Source organism: Oryctolagus cuniculus, chromosome 7 (assembly GCF_964237555.1).
Source record: "Oryctolagus cuniculus chromosome 7, mOryCun1.1, whole genome shotgun sequence".
NCBI lineage: Eukaryota > Metazoa > Chordata > Mammalia > Lagomorpha > Leporidae > Oryctolagus > Oryctolagus cuniculus.
Window position 1 is genome coordinate 101,490,610 of NC_091438.1, and position 21,739 is coordinate 101,512,348.

The 21,739-nt window shown below is 37.0% G+C and overlaps 1 protein-coding gene across 5 annotated transcripts in view; it reads left to right on the forward strand.

Moving 5' to 3' along the window:
• Positions 1-1,702, forward strand: part of PTGER3 (prostaglandin E receptor 3) — a 190,013-nt gene extending 188,311 nt beyond the window's left edge. For 3 of the 5 annotated variants that reach the window (XM_070076666.1, XM_008263984.4, XM_070076665.1), the window contains one exon: positions 819-1,701. Coding sequence is in view for 2 of the 5 variants with exons in the window: in NM_001082671.1 (NP_001076140.1) it covers positions 819-839 (21 nt within the window). In the remaining 3 variants the exon portion in view is untranslated. 5 annotated transcript variants of the gene reach the window in all.
• The last annotated feature ends 20,037 nt before the right edge of the window (positions 1,703-21,739 follow it).

The window sequence follows — 21,739 nt, forward strand, 5'->3', positions numbered from 1 at the left end:
TTATGAAGTAATATCTCCTAGGAGTTCTGATATATGTTCCTCTAATGGTTGGTGTTATTGAGCGAATTTTCATATTGTTGTTTGTCATTTGCAGATCTTTTTTGGAAAAATGCTTGTCTGGATTGTTTGTCCATTTTTAATTAGGCTATTTCTTGTGATTGTGTGGTAGTGCTTTACATATTCTAAATATAACCCCTTATCAGATAACTTGAAAATATTATCTGCCATCCTGCAGGTTACAGATCATTCTCATGATAGTTTTGGATATGCAAATTTAAAGTTTGAGTTTAGTTTTTTGTTTTTGTTTTTTTGGCCTGTGCTGTTGGCGTCATATCCGTGATATCATTTGAAATCCAATTTCATGAAGCTTTTCTGCTGGTTTCTTCTGGTTTTTATATTTTTAGGTCTTAAGTTCAAATCTTTAGTCTGTTTTGAGCTAGTTTTTTTAAGTAGTGTAAATAACGAGTCTTATTTGATGCTTTCTGCATGGGCATATCCAATTTATTCAACACACTGTTGGAGACGCCCTCCTCTCCCCATTGCATTTTCTTGACATCCTTGTCAAGTATTGGTAGGTTATATGCACATGGGTTTACGTCTGGGCTCTCTGTTCTACTCTACTGGTCTATGTATCCATTTTTATGTAAGCATTACACTGTTTTGATTACAGTAAGCTTTTATCATTTAATTTTTAAACACTTTAGCCCTTTTACTTTCTTGACTTTTTTTTCTTTTGTGGAAATTTCTTTCTAGTTTTATCTAAAATGTTATCAATGAAATACTTCTTCTATCCTAATTGGTTTGTTTGTTTTCTTCAGGAGGAATTTTGGGAAAAATAAAAACCTACCTTGATGACAAGATCACATCACTGGAAGTTCCTCGACTCTTTTGTAAAAGAAAAAAAAATATATATATATATACACATCATAGAATCACCCACTTCCCAATCACTTCTCTTTCACTTCCTCCTCCTATGTTCACCCTCAAAGATAACCCCATGAAGAAGTCATATGTCCTTTTCTATGCATATTTTTGTACTTTTACTATATATATATGTGCATCCATTAAATGGTTATCCTATTGTTTTGTGACCTTGAAGTATTTGCAAATATGTTTTCATATTATATGTGTGATTTGCTAGTTTATTTTCTTCACCCAGAATTATATTTCCTAAGATTTATTCAGTGATATGAAACTTCAGATCATTAATTTTAACTGTTATAATGTATACCATAATTTGAAGAAAGCGTATTTAGTTTATTCAGTCCTCTTTGAGTGAAAATTATTCCTACTCTCAAAATTATGCAGCATTGCATAAAATGTCACCTGCATGCATGTTTGCTTAAACTCATCTGCATGAGTTTCTCTAAAATAAATATCTAGCAGTGGCAGTACTTGGTCAAATGTCTAATATATTTGAGATTCCCTGATGTGTGTCTATACCAACATTTATGTTTTAATTTTCTACATCCTTGTCAGTGTAAATTGGCATACTGTTGTTAATTTATTTTGTATTTTCTTAATTGAAATGCAAAGTGAGAATCTTCCCAAGTCTTATTGATTATTTGATTTTTTATGTATTTTGCCTGCTTGTAAAAGAGGGTAATATGTCAATTTCTTAGTGATTTATGATGGTTTTTAGAATATTTGTGGATAATGATCTTTTGTGTGTGTGTTTATTAAATACATTGAATTCTCATACAGCTGGCTATGAATCCTTCCTCGCTGTTCCCTCTCCATTTCTCCTCTCCCTTCTCCATTTCTCTCATCCCAGTGACCTCACTCTCCATATAACTTAGACTTTGTCCATGGGAAAAGGCTGGAGAAAAGGAAGCATACCTGTACTATACTTTGCATTTTCCTAAATCTCTGTTTCTAATCACCTTGCACCCAATGACCAACATGATGCAGATTTCTTCATAGAATTTCCCTTCTTTTGGAGGCATGGATATTTATGTAAAATCATGGAGTAGAAATGTTTGGCCTTTATGAACAAGCTATTTTCAGATACAGACAAATTTTGTGTATTTGTTTTAGGTTCAGCTGGAGCTTTCCCTCCTTTCAGTATGAGTCTTATGTCCTTCCCTCTTTCTGGACTCTTCCATGTTTACTTGGATTGTTGCAAGTCTGGTAAGTGCAGTAAACAAAATATTAGGTGTGCAGTTGAAGTTGTGATGGGTGATAGGAAAAAGAAAAGAGCAATTCTACTTACTTTTTAAACATAGGCCAGGTGTTGATATGAGAATTTGATGTTTGTATTCTATGATTCAGTAGAGATGATAATTTATTGAAATGAGTGGATGTAGCAATGAGTTTGGGAAAAAATGACAAGGTTCTAGTACATATCAGAGCATATTATCATGCCACCTATACACACAAAGTTGATGTTAATACATGAATTCCTCTAGAGAACTCTGAAAGCATATGAGTCAGAAACAATACTTTTTAAAATATTAACATCTAGAAATTTCCAAAATAGACACATAGACTAGAAGTTTTCTTTTTTGTTTGTTTGTTTTGCTTCATTTTCTTTCTCTTTGACTATTCTACAGAAACAAAAGCAAATGTCAGTGCTTATACTTATGCATTTGGATTTCAATGTAAACTTTGCATTCTATTTAATTTTGATTTTAAAAACAGATGTGTGTTCAGTTCCATGAGAAAAGCCTGAAATTTTGTTCTCCTCTAACTGGAGTTCTTGAAATAAAAATACCATTTCAGCTTTTGATAATAAAAGCCCAAGGAAGGTAAATAAGTAAGGAAGGAAGGAAGGTAGGGTAAGTATATTTTAAAATCTAGAAGATATATTTTTACTAGAAAAAGCATTCAACAAAGAATGATAGGGGATTTTAATTATAATTTTAAAATATGGAGAAAAGAGTTGATCTGGGATAAACATGCCTAGATTGTACCCAATATAATTTGTTTCTTTAAAGTAAAACTTTAACCTAAATATATAGAGTCTGAATGATAAACAAAATTTGGAGAGAAAAAGAGTAGCATAGTTTAAAACTGTCTAAAAATATAAGTGATTTTATTTGAAGAAAAAAATTAGTGATGAGCATCTTTCTGGGTTCCAGGCCATCTAATTATTTTAATAAAGCATAGTATCTTGGAGGAAGAGTCAGAAACTCTTAGGCATTCATTAATTTACCCCTATACCATTGAAGAGTTCACTTGGGAAAGTTGCCCCTCCCTATTTGGCTCACAAAACAAGTGCCCTTATATTAGAATTCTTTGCAATGAAAAATGCAAAAGACTAATAATTTTATTTGAAAAAAAAGATCATTATTAAATATCATTCTGTTTAGTCTATATTGCAATCAAAAGAAATAAATAATTGTGATGGTTTTTTTGTCCAACCCACCTTAAAAGATTTTGTTTTTGTTTTAGTGGTAAATATATTGTCTATATTAACTTCAGATTGTATCTTTTACTGAAAAATCTCAATCTCTGGATGTACTAAATAATTGAAACCATTTTTCCAAGTGTGTCATTTAAGACAGAATAGGTAAGCACATCTTGGCTCATAACTTTTTCCAAAAGCTTGTGTTTCCAAGTCAATTTGATAGATTCTTGATTTTTTTTTTTTAAATTTAACAACCCCATGCTTAATACCATTTCTTTAACTAGCTTATAAATCTTTATTTTAAATTTTTGTATTTATTAGGCAATGATTGTGCTTCAAGTTTTGAATTGTTTTTTCTTTAAATTAAAAAAAATAGAATTTTATGGGGCCAGCACTGTGGTGTAGCAGTAAAGCTGCTGCCTGCAGTGCCAGCATCCCATATGGGTGCTGGTTCGAGTCCCGGCTTCTCCACTTTCAATCCAACTCTCTGCTAAGGCCTGGGAAAAAAGTAGAAGATACCCAAGTCCTTGGGCCCCTGCTCCCGTGTGGTTGACCTGGAAGAAGCTCCTGGCTCCTGGCTTTGGATCAGCACAGCTTTGGCCATTGAACCAGCAGATGGAAGACCTCTCTCTCTCTCTGTCTCTCTCTCCCTCTCTCTCTTTTTTTCTCTCTGCCTCTCCTTCTCTATCTGTGTAACTCTGACTTTCAAATTAATAAATAAATTTTTAAAAATAAAAAAAAAGAATTTCCATTTTCTCAAATATTCCAGTAATGCATCTCTTTAATAAAACAAACTGAAAGAATGTTTGAAATTCACAACAAATGTCATTTTGTGTCTCATATTACCATACTACTTCAAACTATGAAGTTTACAAATATCAATCTTTCTTGTGTAAATCTCATGGACTTGCAATGATAAAGATTTGTACTTCCTCCAAGGTCCTTGAAGGACCATGATGAATGACATTGTAGTAGATACTGGGAAATAGTGATGAGCCAAGAACAACCATTCTTGCTGATAGGCAGAGGCTACAGACTGGGGAGAGCTGATGCTGAAAATCTAGGGACCCAGAAATTACTGAGAAGGATAAATAAGATGATCTGTTTTCCCTTCCTGTCCAACCAAGACTGCTCAATAGGTAGCCAAATGAAGAATAAATTGAAACCATGGATACGACCTCCGGTTTTTAGTGCTTACTACCTATGCAAGCTGTACAAGGTTGTAACTCAGTTTTTCTTGTTTATATAACAAGGAGAATAATAGCATATTCATGAGAGTTCGCTAGGATGACTCACTACATCACATAGTGCTTAAGGTTGAGTCTGGCACAGTGTGAGCATTCCTTAAATCTTTACTCTTATTATCAGAGCACTGTCATTGCTCTCACTAATGTAAATAGAGGCAAAACAATATAACATGCTGTGGTAGAATTTTAGCAAAGGTTCTGTTGATTTAGTTTTTGTATCATTTTGGACATCCAATCTTGATCACAGTTATGTGCAAGGTCCTAATAATCCAAGTATTTCTCTGGGACAACAGCAGATGCATATTTTTACTCCCAGTATCATAGATCCTTCTGTTAGATCTAATGACACATTAGGAGCTGGAGGTTTTTCAGGACAACTTTTCAGGTGCCCAAGAATTTCAAATGGGGACTTAATCTATGGTCAACTAAAGGTGCCAGATTGAGAATGCTTTTCTCCTGAGAAGATTTTTATCATCTTCTCTCTTGAGGCAGAGTTGCTAATGATCCCAGAGTACTCTAGCCCGCTTTAGGGGCCTTGACTTCTTAGGAAGCCTCAGATTCTTCTCCTGCACTTTGCAGCAGACTGAGGTCCCCACTGACAACTATCCAAGAGGGAATCCCAGGTCACCCATTTGCTTACCATTCATTGTGCATTCTTTCCATTTCAACACATTCTTCTTATTTCTCCTTCTTTCCTTCTCTTTCTTTTTTTCTTTTCTTTTGCTACTGGAGATTTTATTTTAATACCAGCCAGGAATATATTTAAAGGTATATTTGTGATACTTTAGCCACCATCTAGTTGTACTGCAGTGAGAGGGCTGCTCAGTCTTTCTAGCTCGTCATAACAAAGTGGAAGTCAAGAGCCCATTCTTGGTGATGGTCTAATCAGGGTTTTATTTGGTCCTTTGGCTTATACTATACCATGCTCAGGTAGACTACAAAGAGGCCCAGTTTGTACCAGTTGACAGGCTTCCACCCATCTTCTTTCTCATCTTTCTCACTAATATATACCCTTCACTGCTTTCCTCTTCAAACTTCAATAATTCATACTGGATTCAACTTTTATCTTGTTCTTTACATGTACATAGACATTTTTACATATTTTACCTAATGCAAGATAGCATATGAATAAATGAGTGTGTGTGCATGTTGTGTGCAGCAAACTGCAATCTGAAATGTTCAAATGATTTTCTGGTGTAAGATGAGACAGGATCAAGCACAGATAACAAGAGTTTATCAGAAAAAAAGCAATGTATGTCTAGAGAGAAGGAAAGACTGCAAACCTCAGACTCGCCAGAAATGAAATTTCACAGCATAAACACCCATTGTTCATGATAACTGCATGTGGGTGAAAATACATTATTACAGGGATATTCCAATGTTTGGGTGCTGTTCTCCAATAACACAACCCAACAGGGGCTGAGTTACTTGGTGCCCCAGCTGGCTGCTCCCAGGGTATCCTAGCAGTTACATGTTTGTTGTCCAGAGGAGAAAGCCAGTATTGTCGGATGACTGCTCAGGAATGTGTCCTAAAGGGGACACTAATAGGAACAGAGAATGGTCATGTGGCTCTTTTTGTCAGATTGTTTGAAAGAGTTGTCGGCAGTTTGTCTGAGATCCAAACCTAGGTCACCTTCAATAAGTTTTCTTCCTGTAAATGGGGAAAAGAGTGAAAGCTGGGAATTGGGCAAGGGAGAGAAAACAGGTGGGAATCTCATTCATTTCCTGCCCTATTAGTCAATTTGACACAGTTTGTAAGCCCTTGAGCTGACTTTAGTAACCAATCTGGACTTCAAAGCAGTATTACTAGTGGGATTGGTTGCTGTGAGTCCATATGGAAGAGCTCAAGAGTTGAAAAAATCAAATCCCGGCTCCACCAAATCACAACTCCATAGCCTTGATTTCATCACATACATTATCTGTGTTATTACCTCAATTCTCAGTTCACATATGGTGATTATAGTAACTCCTTCAATAGATCAATGCAAAGATGAAATAAGGAGACATGTGTCAAAAGAATACTAAGTGCTCGGTACTTATTGGTTCCTTTTTTCATTACATTACAGAATAATTGTACCCAGCTCCTTTACTCACAGGTGGTCGTTTGGGCCATAGAAGACATTTACACCTTCGATGAGGAATTGATCCACCCCATCCACACCTGGGCTTCCTTGCTGCTCTTCAAGCATGACAGGCACTCTACTGCCTTAGAACAATTGATCTGGCTGTTCCCTCTCCCTGAAGGCTTGAAGGCTCTTTTTTCATTTTCACCTGTGGAATGACTTTTACCTCCTTAGAATTTTTGCTCAAATGTCTATTCAGTGGGACTTGTCCTGATAATTTCATTTAAAATTGTAGCCTGCACATGTCTCTCTTCACTGTTTCCTTGTTATTGTGCTGAATTCCCTTACCATGCACCTGCACTTTTTTTAAAGATTTATTTTATTTATTTGAAAGACAGAGTTACAGAGAGAGGCAGAGACAGAGAGAGAGGTCTTCCATCTGCTCGTTCACTTCCCAGATGGCTGCAACAGCCGGAGCTGTGCCAATCCGAAGCCGAGAGCCAGGAGCTTCTTGCGGGTCTCCCATGTGGATGTGGGGGCCCAAGGACTTGGGCCATCTTCTACTCCTTTCCCAGGCCATAGCAGAGAGCTGGATTGGAAGAGGAGCAGCCAGGACTAGAACCAGCGCCCATATGGGCTGCCGGCACTTCAGGCCAGGGATTTAACCAGCTCCACCACAGTGCTGGCCCCGCACCTGCACTTTTAAAATTCACTACCATTTCATGTAATTTTGTTTTTATTATGTTTATTGTTTATTATCTGCTTTTCCTGACTGTGCTGTGTATTCCCATAAGGGCTAAAATCTTTGTTTAGTTCACTGATGTGTCCCAAGAACATGTTTCCTGGTATGTAGTTAAGGCACAATAGGTATTTTTAATGAATGAATGCATTTAGGCATTTCGGACTTAATCAGACTACACAATTTACTTAGCAGCGCACTCTGTGCCATAGGAATGTACACTTTTCTCCTCCCTTCCCCATAGATAGTAGTATAAGAATATTAAATGAAGATTCTGATGGAAGACAAAGTGGATTCCGTTACAGTACAGCCTTCCAAGAGTATAGGAAGGACCTAATCCATTGTAATTCTTCTCTTCATCTGAATCTGACAACCAAGTGTACTGGCTTAGGATTTTTGCATATTTCAATGATACTGTGCATCCAGAAGATCAAGATAATGAAGAAAACATTAACTACAGTCCTTGGATCAACAACTTTGACATTTTTCATGATGAATATTTAAACTCACCAGATCATCTAACATGTCAATGTTGACATTTAATTTAAAACTAAAATACTGTTTATCATTTCTATAATAAAAGAGACACAAATAAAATTCAGTTGCACCTTACCAATGGATAGTCCTAAATTGCTGCTCCTGCCATCTTGAGTTTAGCTGAGTAGTCCATTGGCATTGATGTACTGGAGTGATCCCCCTATCTCATCCAAGTAGGGGACTGATAAAGCTTCCCTCTGAGATTTTATTTTTGTTCTTGGAATTTTCTGTCCTACATAGTAATAAGCAAGAAAGTAGTATCTCATATAATTTTAAGAAAATACAGCATGCCCTCTCAACACTCAAGAGATGACACAATGTTCAGAGAATTTCTAGAGAGTCAAATCCAAAATGAAAAATATCTTTATGATTAGGTTACTAGGAAAAATGCAACCATTAGACACAAAATAAAGAGAAGTAATTGCTACAAAACAAGAACGTTTATAGCTATAATAGTAAATTTCTGTCAAGAGAGCTACAATTCAGATATGTTCCAGTTCCACCTGCTTTCCTTCCTGCTACTTCCATCAGTAAAATGATGATCTTCCCCTGAGATCCCGCTATAATGGATACCTTAGATAAATTAGTATGATTTTACACAATTTCTGTGGATTGTCCTCTGTTCTCAATGTGTCCTATATGCCTGAGCAACAAGGCATCATGCAAAAGCTTTATGTGAAACTAGTGTTTGGTCTTATTTTATAGCAATGCATTTACCAATGAAGTGTGCTCTTGTCTTTTGTCTGGGTATTAGCACAGTTAAGAATTTCACAAAATGCCCCTAAGAATGATACACTAGACAAGCATTGAAACTGTTTATGTTCTACCTTATCATGAACACAGCCATTCGCTTATTTGAATACACAGGGGCAAGGAAATATACAATAATTTTCTGACACAGTGAAGTCTGAGAATTAAATCAAGCATTCTGATAAATAATGCATGCCCTCAGAAACTACTTTGTAATGTGTACACATGTTTCACTTTAGAGTTAGAGCTCCCCAGTGGCAGACAACACCACTAATTTGTTCAAGATTTATTTTAGCATTTTTACATACAACTGAAACAGAGAACACAACCAAGGAACAAGAAGGCTGACCTAGAAATCATCACTAAAAATTACTGAGCCAAAAATATTACATGAATGCATGCAGAAGTCAAGAAGGAAAAAATCAATATATACTATTATAAGCTCAATAGAAGACGGTTAAAGCAAGGAAGCAAAGGTCATTGGCCCTGTGTACAAATCACACACTGAGAGGAAGAATGAAAAAGAAGTCTGTTCTCCTGATTCTCATGACCAGAGTATCACAGGATTAAAAACAAAATAGATGTTCATGTGAAAAGTGACTTCTAATGAAAAGTAACCCAACAGAAAATGTCAGTGAGTTTGGAGAAGGTCAGTAGTGCACTCACAAGCCACCATTAGCTGATACTGGAGAATATATCAGAAAAACAAAACATCTTAGCAGTTATGGTGTATCTGTCTTATTAGTTTTGTCTAATGTTTTAGAGCATCAGATCATGTGATGCCATATAGTTTAATGGGCCAGGTGGTTCATTATGTTCTACAACTTACGAATATATCTTTATTCTATTTTGTCAGTGCTTTCATTTTTATAATACTAGTGATAGTGACATTTTTACTTCAGTTAGAGAGTTACTATTTCTGAGCATCTTTTCTTCTGCGTAGACAACAGGGTATTTGTACAAATAGGCTACAAAATGGAGTCCCCAGGGTCTGTTTCACTTCAGTTATTCTACATTCTATTTTTTAATTAACTTCAATGTTATGACTATACAACACAGAGAATATGGTAAACCAAGAGCCTGCCATCAGGTGATTTCACACATTGAACATTGGCAAAGAAATTAAATTTAACCAACTGGATGACAGCAACAATATGCATCCGGACTACCAGTCAACTCTGTCAGATGCATGGCTGTGGTTATGCAGTGAAAGCCTAGACATCCTACAAGCCACAGTAAAGTTTGCTACAGCCAGTCTAGTTAATATCTCACAGACCCTTATATCTGAAAATGCTGTGAATGGTCTGTTAGACACTTCTTGCAAAAGGTCAGAAAGGTAACTGATGGCTAACCAGAGCAGGAATAAAACTTCCTGCACGTGAGTCCAGAACTCTCTACAACTAAGTTATACACTTGAGGATAGCACTGAAAGGAATTTTTCATATTTTTCTAAGTTTTGTGAAATTTTTAAATGACCCCATTTAATTTTCATAATTTTTAGTTGAAGTTGCATAAGTCCTGTTTTGGTTTGAAATTACAAGTTATTTTAAAATTTTAAAAATGACTCACTAGGCTAACTTTCTTTTTGTTTGTTTATTTAAGAAAAGAGAGAACAAATAGCCCCAGATTTCAAGCTGTTGAGACTGAGGAAGTGGACCATGTAAAGCAAGGACATAGTCAAGATCAAAAGCCCTCAGTTACAGTCAACAGCAAAAGCAAGCTGAAGACAAGTGAAGTACAGATGAGGACAAAGGAACGCTGAAAGGCTAGATTTTCTACAAAACACCGCTAAATTACACCTTTTATGATCGGTCTTGCCCAAACTTAGATAAGGCAGAATAACTAAGTTAGTGTTCAAAAGAAAGAGAAGAGAGAAAGAGAGAAAGAGGAGGAAGGGAAGTAGATACGGAAGGGATAGAAGGAGGGAGGGAGGAAATTGTATGTGTCAATATGCTATTTTTTAAAATATTTATTTATTTATTTACTTGAAAGTCAGAGTTTCACAGAGAGAGGAGAGGCAGAGAGAGAGAGAGAGAGAGAGAGAGAGAGAGAGAGAGAGTCTTCCATCCAATGGTTCACTCCCCAATTGATCACAATGGCCAGAGCTGCGCCAATCTGAAGCCAGGAGCCAGGAGCTTCTTCCTGGTCTCCCACACAGGTGCAGGGCCCCAAGGACTTGGGCCATCTTGCACTACTATCCCAGGCCATAGCAGAGAGCCGGATCAGAAGAGTAGCAGCTGGGACTCGAACCGGTGTCCATATGGAATGCCGGTACTTCAGGCTAGGATGTTAACCCGCTGTGCCACAGCGCCGGCCCCACCTATTTTCTATCCTCAAGAAAACAGTTTATCTGTCCTTCAGAGCAATGCAGGAATCAATGGCTAAACAATTCCTTTCAGAGTGCTGCTTACCTAACCTGTTGAGATAAAAAAAATTGTGGGACAAAACTGTTGAATTTACCATGCTAGCCTTCTTACACATGGTATCTGAGGTAAATCCGAAGCCAGGAGCCAGGAGTTTCTTCCGGGTCTCCCACATGGGAGCAGGTGCCCAAGAACTTGGGCCATCTTCTACTGCTTTTTCAGGTCATAGCAGAGAGCTGGATTGGAAGTGGAGCAGCCGGGACAAGAACCAAAGCTCATATAGGATGCTGGCACTGTAGGCGGCAGCTTTACCTGCTGTGCTACGGCTGGTGGCAATATCCTCTTTTCCTCCCCTTCTATACACCTAGAAATTGTGATTATTGACTTCCTTGAAGTTGAATAAACACTGCGACTATTTCTGGTCATTGTAAATGGAAGTTATTTGCAACTGAGGCTGTGGATAGCTCATGTTCAATTATTATTTTTTTGCTCTCTTTTGCTATCCTATGGTGCTTGAGAGGATTTTATATTTTAGATGGTACTGCTACCATGTAGTATATCCCTATTAGTTTGGGTTCATAAGCGACTGAGTGGAATTGAGCCTCATGTGAAATGAAGTTTAATTGCTGAAATTTTGAGTTTTTTAGCACAGTACATCATTCCCATATGGACTAGAATATATATATATTGAATATATAGAGAATATATACATATATACACACATATACATATACATATATGTGTGTATACATCTATATAGATGTGCATATATGTGCATATACACATATACATATATATGTTTACATATGTGCAGTTATGTGTCTCTTAAGGATGAAGATACATTTTGAAAAACATGGATAGATATTCAGAAGTGTGTTAGCAGACAAGTTAATCATTATGTGAACATCAGGGAATGTTATTTATACAAACTAAGATGACTATGGTATCATCTGGCAAAATAACCTTATAGGGCCACTTTCTTACAAAGTCTGCCTTCAATAAAAAAAAGCATGTATTACATGACTGGCCACGTACATATATGTATACATACACACACACACAGAAATACACATAAGACTTGGATTGGTCAGAAGATGCATGTGTGTGTATATATATTTTAACCTGATTTTTTACAAACTTATTTATTTATATGAAGGGAATAGATTTCATGCATTTCATGTATATAGTTTTAATAACATAACAATACTTCCCACCTTCCCTCCTTCCTTTCTTATTTTTCTTTTAATTTCTGTAATAAAATGCTTTCAATTTACTTTATGATCACAAGATTAATTCTCCACTAAAATAAAGAATTCATCAAGTAGAAATTTTGATAGGCAGAGTTACAGACATAGAAGATCGAGGAAGAGAGAGATCTTCCATTCTCTGGGTCACTCCCAAAATGGTCGCTATAGTTGGGGCTGGCCCAGGCTGAACCCAAGAGCCTGGAGCTCCACCTGATTCTTCCACATGGGTTCAGGGACTCAAGTACTTGGACTGTCTTCTGCTGCTTTCCCAGGTATAGCACGGCATAACTTATTCCATCCTTTCACTCTCTGTCTGTGTTTATCTTTGTTGGTGAGGTGTGTTTCTTGTAGGCAGAAGATAAATGTGTCTTATTTTTTTAATCCATTCAGCCATGCTGTATCATTTCATTGGAGAGTTGAGGCTATTTACATTCAATTACTATTGAAAAGTAACAAATGGCCCTTTCACTTTTCTGTAAATATTCCTAGTGTTTGCTTTGGATTTCTTTTGTACTTTTACTGGGAGATTTTCTGCCTTCACATTCTTTCATAATGATGACTATCTTTCTGTGCTTCTCTATGTAGCACATCCTTAAGCATCATTTGTAAGGCTGGGCTAGTGTGACAAATTCTTTCAATTTCTGTTTGTCATGGAAGGTCTTTATTTCATTTTCATTCATAAATGAGAGCTTTGCAGGGTACAATATTCTGAATTTAGTTTTTCTCCTTTAAAACTTGGAATATATCTCATCATTCTCTCCTAGCTTCTAGGGTTTCCTATAAGTCAGCTGTTGAGTCCAATTGGAGATCCTCTGAAGGCAATCTGGTATTTTTCTTGGGCACATTTTAAAATCTTTCCTTTATGTTTTACTGTTGAAAATTTGACTTCAATGTGTCATGGTGAATATCTTTTCTCATCATTCCTATTAGAAGTTCTATGTGCTTCCTGTACTTGGATATCTCTTTCTTTTTTCAAGTTAAGGAAGTTTTCTGTTATTATTTCACTGAATAGGCATTCTAATCCATCTCTCTTTTCATACCTTCAGGAACTCCTAAGATCTGTATGTTGGGTTGTTTGACAGTATCCCATAAATCTTGAATACTTTTTTTTTTTTTTGTAATTTCTTCTTTTTATTTTGGTCTGAGACATTTCCAAACATTTGTCTTCTAGCTCAGATATTCTTTCTTCTGCCTTATCAAGTCTATTAAAGCTTTCCAATCTATTTTTATTTGACATTTTGAATTATTCATTTCTAATATTTCAATTCCTTTTCAAAATCTCTATCTCACAGGAAAATCTTTTGATCCATGTCATGTATGGATTTCTATAACTCATGAATATGCTTCTCTTTGCTTCTGAGTAATCCTATGATCATTCTTTTGAATTCCTTTTCAGGTATTTCATCAATCTCTTTATCTTCACATTTTAATATTGAAGTTTGTTGAGTTCCTTTGGGGGAGTCATGTTGTATTCTTGTTCTTGTTTCTTATATTTCTGTATTTATTTTTATGCATTTGTGGGAGCCCTTATTGTTTTTCTCTTCTGATGGTTTTACCTCTGAACTCTGCCTCTGTGGCTTGGTGGAGTTTCTGCTCCTTCAGTGACTACCCAGAGGCATGTACTTGGCAAAGTCAGGGAGCTCTGATCAGTGCTCAAGGGTAGGGGAAAGATCCAGAGTGACACCCAAGTAGGTCATGATAGAGTTCCTCTATTGTCAGCAGAGGGGAGCATATGATCATGCTTGTTGGCATCATCACAACCTCACCTCCTCTCCTCCAAGGTTATTAATAACCAGGGTTAGCCTACAATGGGTATAACCTTCGCCCATGCAGGTGCACAAACTGCACAAAGGACCTGTGCAGTCCTCAGAATAAGCATGGCACCCTTGACAATGACTCACCCCAGGCAGTCAGGGTGCCCTGAACCTCTGGTGCCAGACACAGTGACTGCCTAGAGATCCAGCTACATCCCACTCCCTATTGTGCATTCCCAGAATTCCCCCAGTCACAATGCTCAAGGCTCCCATAGTCATAGGGTGTAGAGGAATCCCTCTCCACCCCAGAAGCCTGCTCTGTCCATGGAAAGAGCATAGATGTTCCCAGAGCAAGCTGTGGGTGCTTCACCTTGACAGTTTGAGCCCCAGAGCCTGTGACAGTTTGAGAGGATGGAAGCACCTCACAATCCCAAGTGGGTGCCCAGCCCCCTGTCAACCCTCCCAGCCAGTCTCAAAGTCTGCTAAAATCTTCTGATCTCGTGTGCAAGAGCTGCAGCCTTTACTGGTGTTAACATGGTACCTTTTCCCCACCAGTTGTTGGTCTCTATTGCAGGAGAATGGGGAGAAAGAAATGTGCTTTTCCTTTGCTGTATTGAGTGGGCACCCTACCCTTCTGTTAGGGTTCTAGGCTAGCACGGCCCACCAGGTTCTCCCTCATGCATTATCACTAGTGGCAAGGGCTGCCACAGTTTCCTCTCACCTTTCTCTCAGATGCTTGTGTCTCCTTCAGCCCCCAACTGTTGGAGTCATGTATGGTGCCCCTGCTCACTGCTATGTGTTAGCACTTCCCACACTGCTCCATGGTCTTCCTCTTCTTTCTGTAGATTTTCCACTGCAAACTTCTCTCCAACTCTACCTTAGTAATACACTTCTTCTAGTTTTCTTCTGCTATCTTCCCCTGGTCAAAATTAGCACATCTTTCCCCTATTAAGCCATCTTGGATTTGAATTTTTTAGTTTTGATACATGTATTTCAGTTAAACCAAGTGTTAACATTAGGGGATGCTGTATGGAAGACTACAAGAATTCTCTGCTCTACCATTGTAATTCTCCCATAATCTAAAATCCTTTCAAAATAAAAAATTTGGAAGAAAAATACTTGTCTTCTACAAGATTTAATTGTGAGGAATTTTGATGTCTTCTAAAGGAAAAGTAGATTAGGAAAAGTGAGCCTGAGAAGAGATTATGGAGCTCCTCTTTTAATATTCTTACACATCATATAATAAAAATAATATTCTTCCAATAATACTCTGTGGCAAAACTAATCAAGATTGGCATATTTAAATAAATCTGCACTACACATAAGTGAATTACAAAAGAAACACTTTAAAAGGGAAACCTACATTATTTAGCTGACTTCTAGTAATTCTGTAATCTCTAGAAGGCAGTTTTTATTTTTATTTTTATTTTTTTTGTTTGAAAGTCAGAGTTACACAGAGAGAGGAGAGGCAGAGAGAGAGGTCTTCCGTCCGATGGTTCACTCCCCAGATGGCCGCAATGGCCGGAGCTGCGCCAATCTGAAGCCAGGAGCCAGGAGCTTCTTCCAGGTCTCCCACATGAGTGCAGGGGCTCAGGGACTTGGGCCTTCGTCTACTGCTTTCCCAGGCCATAGCAGAGAGCTGGACCGGAAGAGGAGCAGCTGGGACCAGAACCAGCTCCCATATGGGATGCCGGCACTTCAGGCCAGGATGTTAAACCTCTGCGCCACAGCGCCAGCCCCTAGAAGGCATTTTTTTAAACCTACTTTCCTCTTATCTTACTTCCCTCTGAACAAGTTCTTAAATAACCAATATATAAGAATGATATCCATTCATACCCACTTCTAGGTCAAGGTGGGAGGATGTCGGTTTCATTTCACAATTCCTGAAGGGGTTCAATAAACAGAGCTACCCATGCTAGATGCAACATCCATGACACTACATTGTGAATACATCAATGTTCATGTTAGATTTATAAGGTAGCCTTTAATTTTTTTAATTTTAATTTTAATTTTTTTGACAGGCAGAGTTAGACAGTGAGAGAGAGACAGAGAGAAAGGTCTTCCTTTGCCGTTGGTTCACCCCCCTAAGTGGCACTGCAGCTGGCACACTGCGCTGATCCGATGGCAGGAGCCAGGTGCTTCTCCTGGTCTCCCATGGGGTGCAGGGCCCAAGCACTCGGGCCATCCTCCACTGCCTTCCCGGGCCACAGCAGAGAGCTGGCCTGGAAGAGGGGCAGCCGGGACAGAACACGGTGCCCCAACCGGGACTAGAACCCAGGGTGCCGGCACCGCAGGTTGAGGATTAGCCTAGTGAGCTGTGGTGCCGGCCATAGCCTTTAAATTTCAATAGCTAGCCCCTTGAGAGAAAAAAAAAAAAAAAAAAAAGAGAGAGAGAGAGAGAGAAGAAAAAAAAAAAACAGTAAATAGCTTTGGAAGCAGAAAGAACTAGACCTTAATACCAAATGTGCTACTTTCTAGCTAGCTTCTCCTAATCAAATATTTCTTTAAATCTTTGAATTTCAGCATGCCTATTCACAACAAAATCAATTTAACTGTAATATGAATACAAAATGTTGATCCGTCTGTCTGGTTCAATAGTAGGCTTTTGTCTACAAAAATAAAGTACGTCAATGGTCTTTGTGTTCACATTTAAAGTAATTTATAGATGGGTACCTGCTGCACAGTACAGTTCAGTGATAAGAAAAAAGTTCTAGGAACACTGATAAAGTGGTGATAGCTTGAATTAAATATAACAGCTCCTAGCAAAAGGTTTCAGGGTCTTATAAAACCAATTAATGATATCCTGATGTTTGGCTCTGTTTAATTACCAGTCATAATGCAATATAATTAAACCCAGTGACAGGAAGATAACAGTATCATGAGGCAGACAATTAAGTTAACCACAACATACATAAGATATATTTGTACACTACATAAATCTTCTGACAGAAAGGATCAAGATCTGCCTTAACCAAAATAAGCATTTTCTTTCAGTTGCATATAACAAAAAATTTCCCCATTTCCATATGCTAATTGATAGAATAAGTTACTGATGATAATATATCTAAAAATTGAATACTCACATTAACTTGGTTTAATAGCCTAAGAATTATTTCTTTTAATTTAGAGATTTTATAGACATTTCAAGTGAGAATATATTTTATATATGTGCAAATGTATATGTGTGTACATATACTTTAGTAGATATAACTATTTGTCTTTAAAAATTTATTTTCAGTACACAGTATTTTCTGGATAATAATAATTTGTTGTGTTTATGTTACAAGTATGTACTCCAAGATCTGTAGTTGTTATTTTACTTTTTCATGTTTGAAATGAAAATTAAAAATTAATCTTTTTTATATGCCTTGCACTTTTCTGCCTTATTTAACAATATCTTTCCTATCATGTGGAAACATATATTCTCCCATATTTTCTTCTGCTTCCTAAAAGTTTTTTTCATTTTTAAGTCTTTAATCTCTCTGAAATTAATTTTTGTGTATTGGGTGGAATTGGGACCTAATTTCACCTCTTCACTGAAAACACACTGACCCAATGCCACTTTTTCCCCATTTGAGACAATATAGTTATTTTATCCCTCCAGCATAATTTTCTGATTAACTATCCTTTTTTCATTGCCTTGTACCACCATCTCTCTCATTTATATTGTTTCTATATTCACATTCAAATATATATTGAGGGACTCTATTCCATTCCAGATATCTGTTCCTAGATTAATAGAAATTTATTGTAATTTTTTCTAAAAACTTATTTATTTTGAATGTCAGAGTTATAGAGAGAGAGAGGGAGAGAGAGATGATTTTAATTTTTATGAGTTTATAGCAAATCTTCAAATGTGCTTTGGCTTTCTTTAATTCTATCATCCTCTGTATTAATTTTAGTATTAGTTTCTCATGCTCCATGAGAAATAATTGACACCTTATAATATGGCATCGTCCATATAAATGACATAGCTCTCTGTTTATATGGATTTTTTTACATACCCTTTAAAAATATTTGAAATTTGCTCCCCTCAAAATCTTTAAATTGTCACACTGATCAGTTCCAATGCAGTGTATTATTTATGACACTATTTTCAATGATACAGTCAGAAGTAAGAATTTTGGATCTTGTTATTTCCTAAGCATAGAAAATCATTGTATGTGTGTACACATCTGTGTCTATGTGTTTTCTAGATTCCCCAGAAATATATCAAGAACTTTCAAAACCCTATATGGAACTCTCATATCCCAAATTTTGTTTTAGGTATTTCTGTGAGCCTCTTGTTTGGCCTTGCTACTAACACTGCCTAAGACTGCATGGTAGTTGCTGGTGATTGTTTTAGACAGCTGCCTTGGGTATAGGGATTTCGTTTCTAAGAAAGACTTGAGTAAGATCAAAGAAAGATGAGCTCTGTGATGGGAGCTTTCCTAAGGAGATACTTGAGAGGCCAGATACTTGCACTAAGGCTTTTGTGGGAGTTCTAAAGCCTTTCTACCCTCTCTAGAGTCTGAGAGACTGCTGGTTTTCAAGACTGCAGGAGTGCTGATGTCAGGGAATGGTAATAGGGCAAGTTGAAACACAATGCCACTAGTCTTTCAAGACAAATTTTCATTTTTTGTTGCTTTCCAGAAGAAACGTCTTGTTAGAGATCCTTACACTCCATTTGGGGTGTTACTTTGGTTTTCTCACATATGTAACTGCCATAAATGTTTCACTTTGAGGAAATTTCTCCTCACAATTTCCCTGTTGAATTGTAGTGTCATATTTTTATTTGGTCAGAAGTGATGATTTACATCACGTATACATAAACTGTGCTGTTTCTTTTTTTTTTTTTTGCCAAACTCATCTAATTCATTATTTCCTCTTAAATGTTATAATTTGTATGTATCAATTAGTTATCAAGTCAAATGTGTCAATAATTACCATTATATTTCCCTCCATATTAAAAAGAGTTAAAACTCATTCATCTTTTAAAAATAATTTCAATTTTTATAAATTCAATTTTTATATTATTTGAAATTAATCTTGTCACATAATATGGAGGGAAAATAAACTTGGCTTTTTGTGTCCTCAAACATCTCTTTTCCTAATAATCTGCTTCATCCTCAATTTCTTAGTAATATTGCATTTATCATATGCTGAATCCATAAGTATAATTCTTCAATACTATAAGAATTGTTTCTGGTCTATCTCTTCTGAATTCTGATATATCCTCTACTTTAGGGAACACAACATCATCTTAATATATTGCTGTTTTATACTGTATTCTAATATCTGGCTATGAACTTTGAATTAATCTGCAATGTAAGGAATGAACACTTGAACAGAAGCAGCCTTTGGAGTATGGCCTTTATGTCTTTGCCCCCGTGGTTCTTAAAACTTTCAAATTTCAACAAAAGCATCGCCTCCTGTAAAGAGACTTTCCTTTTGTTTCTTAGTTCTAATTTATTTATTTTTATTTGATTTGCAAGGTAAAGATCTCCTGTCTACTGTTTCACTCCCCCAAATACACACAACTATGTCCATGACTGGAGTAGACCAAATCCAGAAGCCAGGAACTCAATCAGGAGCTCCCATATGGATGGCAGGACCCAAGTCCTGGAGCCGTCATCTCCCACTTCCCAGGGTGGGCATTAGCAGAAAACTGGATTAGAAGCTAGAGTAGCCTGGGACTCAAACCAGAAACTCCAATACAGGATGAGGGTGTCCCAAGTGGCATATTAACCACTATGCCAAATGCCTGCCTCCTTTCTGAATTGGGTTAGGAGGCTTTCTTCTGTACGTTCTCATAATGTCCCATGTACATACTTGTGTTTCCTATAGCACTTATTCCATTGTGAAGATTGAGTTCACTGGTTGCTCATACAACAAGACTGTGGTAAACTCTGAAGGACAGAGACTATGTTCAGTATCCTTGGTGCCTCACACTATTTCTGGTCTTACTAGAACCTCAATGAATGTTAAATGAATAAATAATTAAATAGTATAAATTAAACTCTTTCTGATGTAGTTAATAGAAGCAAATTTAGTATAAAATTTAAGCATTGTTGTCACAAGATTAATAAAACTTGACACATAAACTACAGTAATTTTGAATGCCTTCGAATGATACTCAGTAATGTCTTGATTTGAACTTTCTTATTCTTCTCTAGTGAAGTTTTCTTTCATTTGCCATTGAAAACCTGAATTTTATGTGCAATTTGTTGTCACTAGCTGTTAATATTTCCCTTGAAATTTTTCTCTATTGTCACCTCTATTTTTTTTTCAAATCAAACCAATTTAAACCAATGATTAACTTTGGAATACCTGTTAATCCCAGAAAGATACAAAATTCTCAACATCTTCTGTTACTTGCATTTGGAGAAATGAATTTCTATTGTATGTAGCTGGTCTCAGCTGCTTCAAGAGAGGTTATGAGGGTCCAACACAGTTGCATAGTGGTAAAACCACAGCTTTTGATGCCAACATCCCAGACAGGCTCCAGTTTAAGTCCCGGCTGCTCCACTTCTCATCCAGTTATCTGATAAAGGCCTGGGAAAAGCAGCTGAAGATGCTCAAGTGTTTGGCCCCTGCACCCATGTGGGAGACCCAGATGAAGCTCCTAATCCTTTGGCCTGGCCCATCGCTGGCCATTGCAGCCATCTTGGGAATGAACCAGCAGATGGAAGACCCCTTTCTCTTTTTCTGCCTCTCCCTTTTTGTGTGTAACTCTTTCAAAATAAATAAAGAAATCTTTAAAGAAGAGAGAAAGAAGTTATGAGCATTGAATGCACATCCCTAACAGACTTTCTAGGATTATGAATATCCAATGAGAGAATTCTTGAGAAGCTAACTTGTACCCCAACAGCAAGTTGATAGGAGACAGTTGTAGACTTTAATGTTTTAAATCAAGTCTGTATCTCAGCATGAGACACAATCATGTCATCAAATACTCCTTAACTTCTTCATTAGAAAAGAAATGAACTGCTTTTATTAGTGACTGCAGAAGGAAATTAACTTAATCTTATAATAGATTACAGACAAGCTTCACAGTGAGGGATTCTCAAGTTTTATTAGTGTGGGGAATATATGTACATATATATAAAGAACCATTTAGAGCAATGTTTCATTTGACTTCATTCAGACACTCTTTGGGAAAGGGATTCCATTTTCTATGATAATGTTTTACATTTCTTAATTTTGCAGGGCATCTACATCAAATTCATACACAATTACTCAAGATGACCCAGATGTCTGCCTTATTTAACAGAGAGTTGCCATGTGATCACCACATGTGCACTTGTGCCTCTGACCCATATGGCAACACGTGGACAACAACCATGTTTAACTTCTCATAGTTTCTCAAACTGGGTCCTCATACCCCAAGTGCTGAACATCTCCTAAGATCTAGGAGCCAGCAAGGTGGAGACCCTTGGCTCAGAGCCATGATTCTCAAGGTGGAAGGGGGAAAGGTGGGGAGATGCATGTGGTTGGAGAAAAACACCTTCCAAATACCCACTGGATTTCATAATACAAACTCCATAAATAATTTCGGCATGTGGTGTAGTAGCAGAAAATCACTTATAATTTTATGAGAGTGGACAGGGGAAGTGCTGGATAAAAATGCTGGGCAAACACTGACTTAGAGGTGGAGCCATGCTAACACACAGAGAAAAGGAGAAGAAACCCATGTATAAAGGAAGAACAG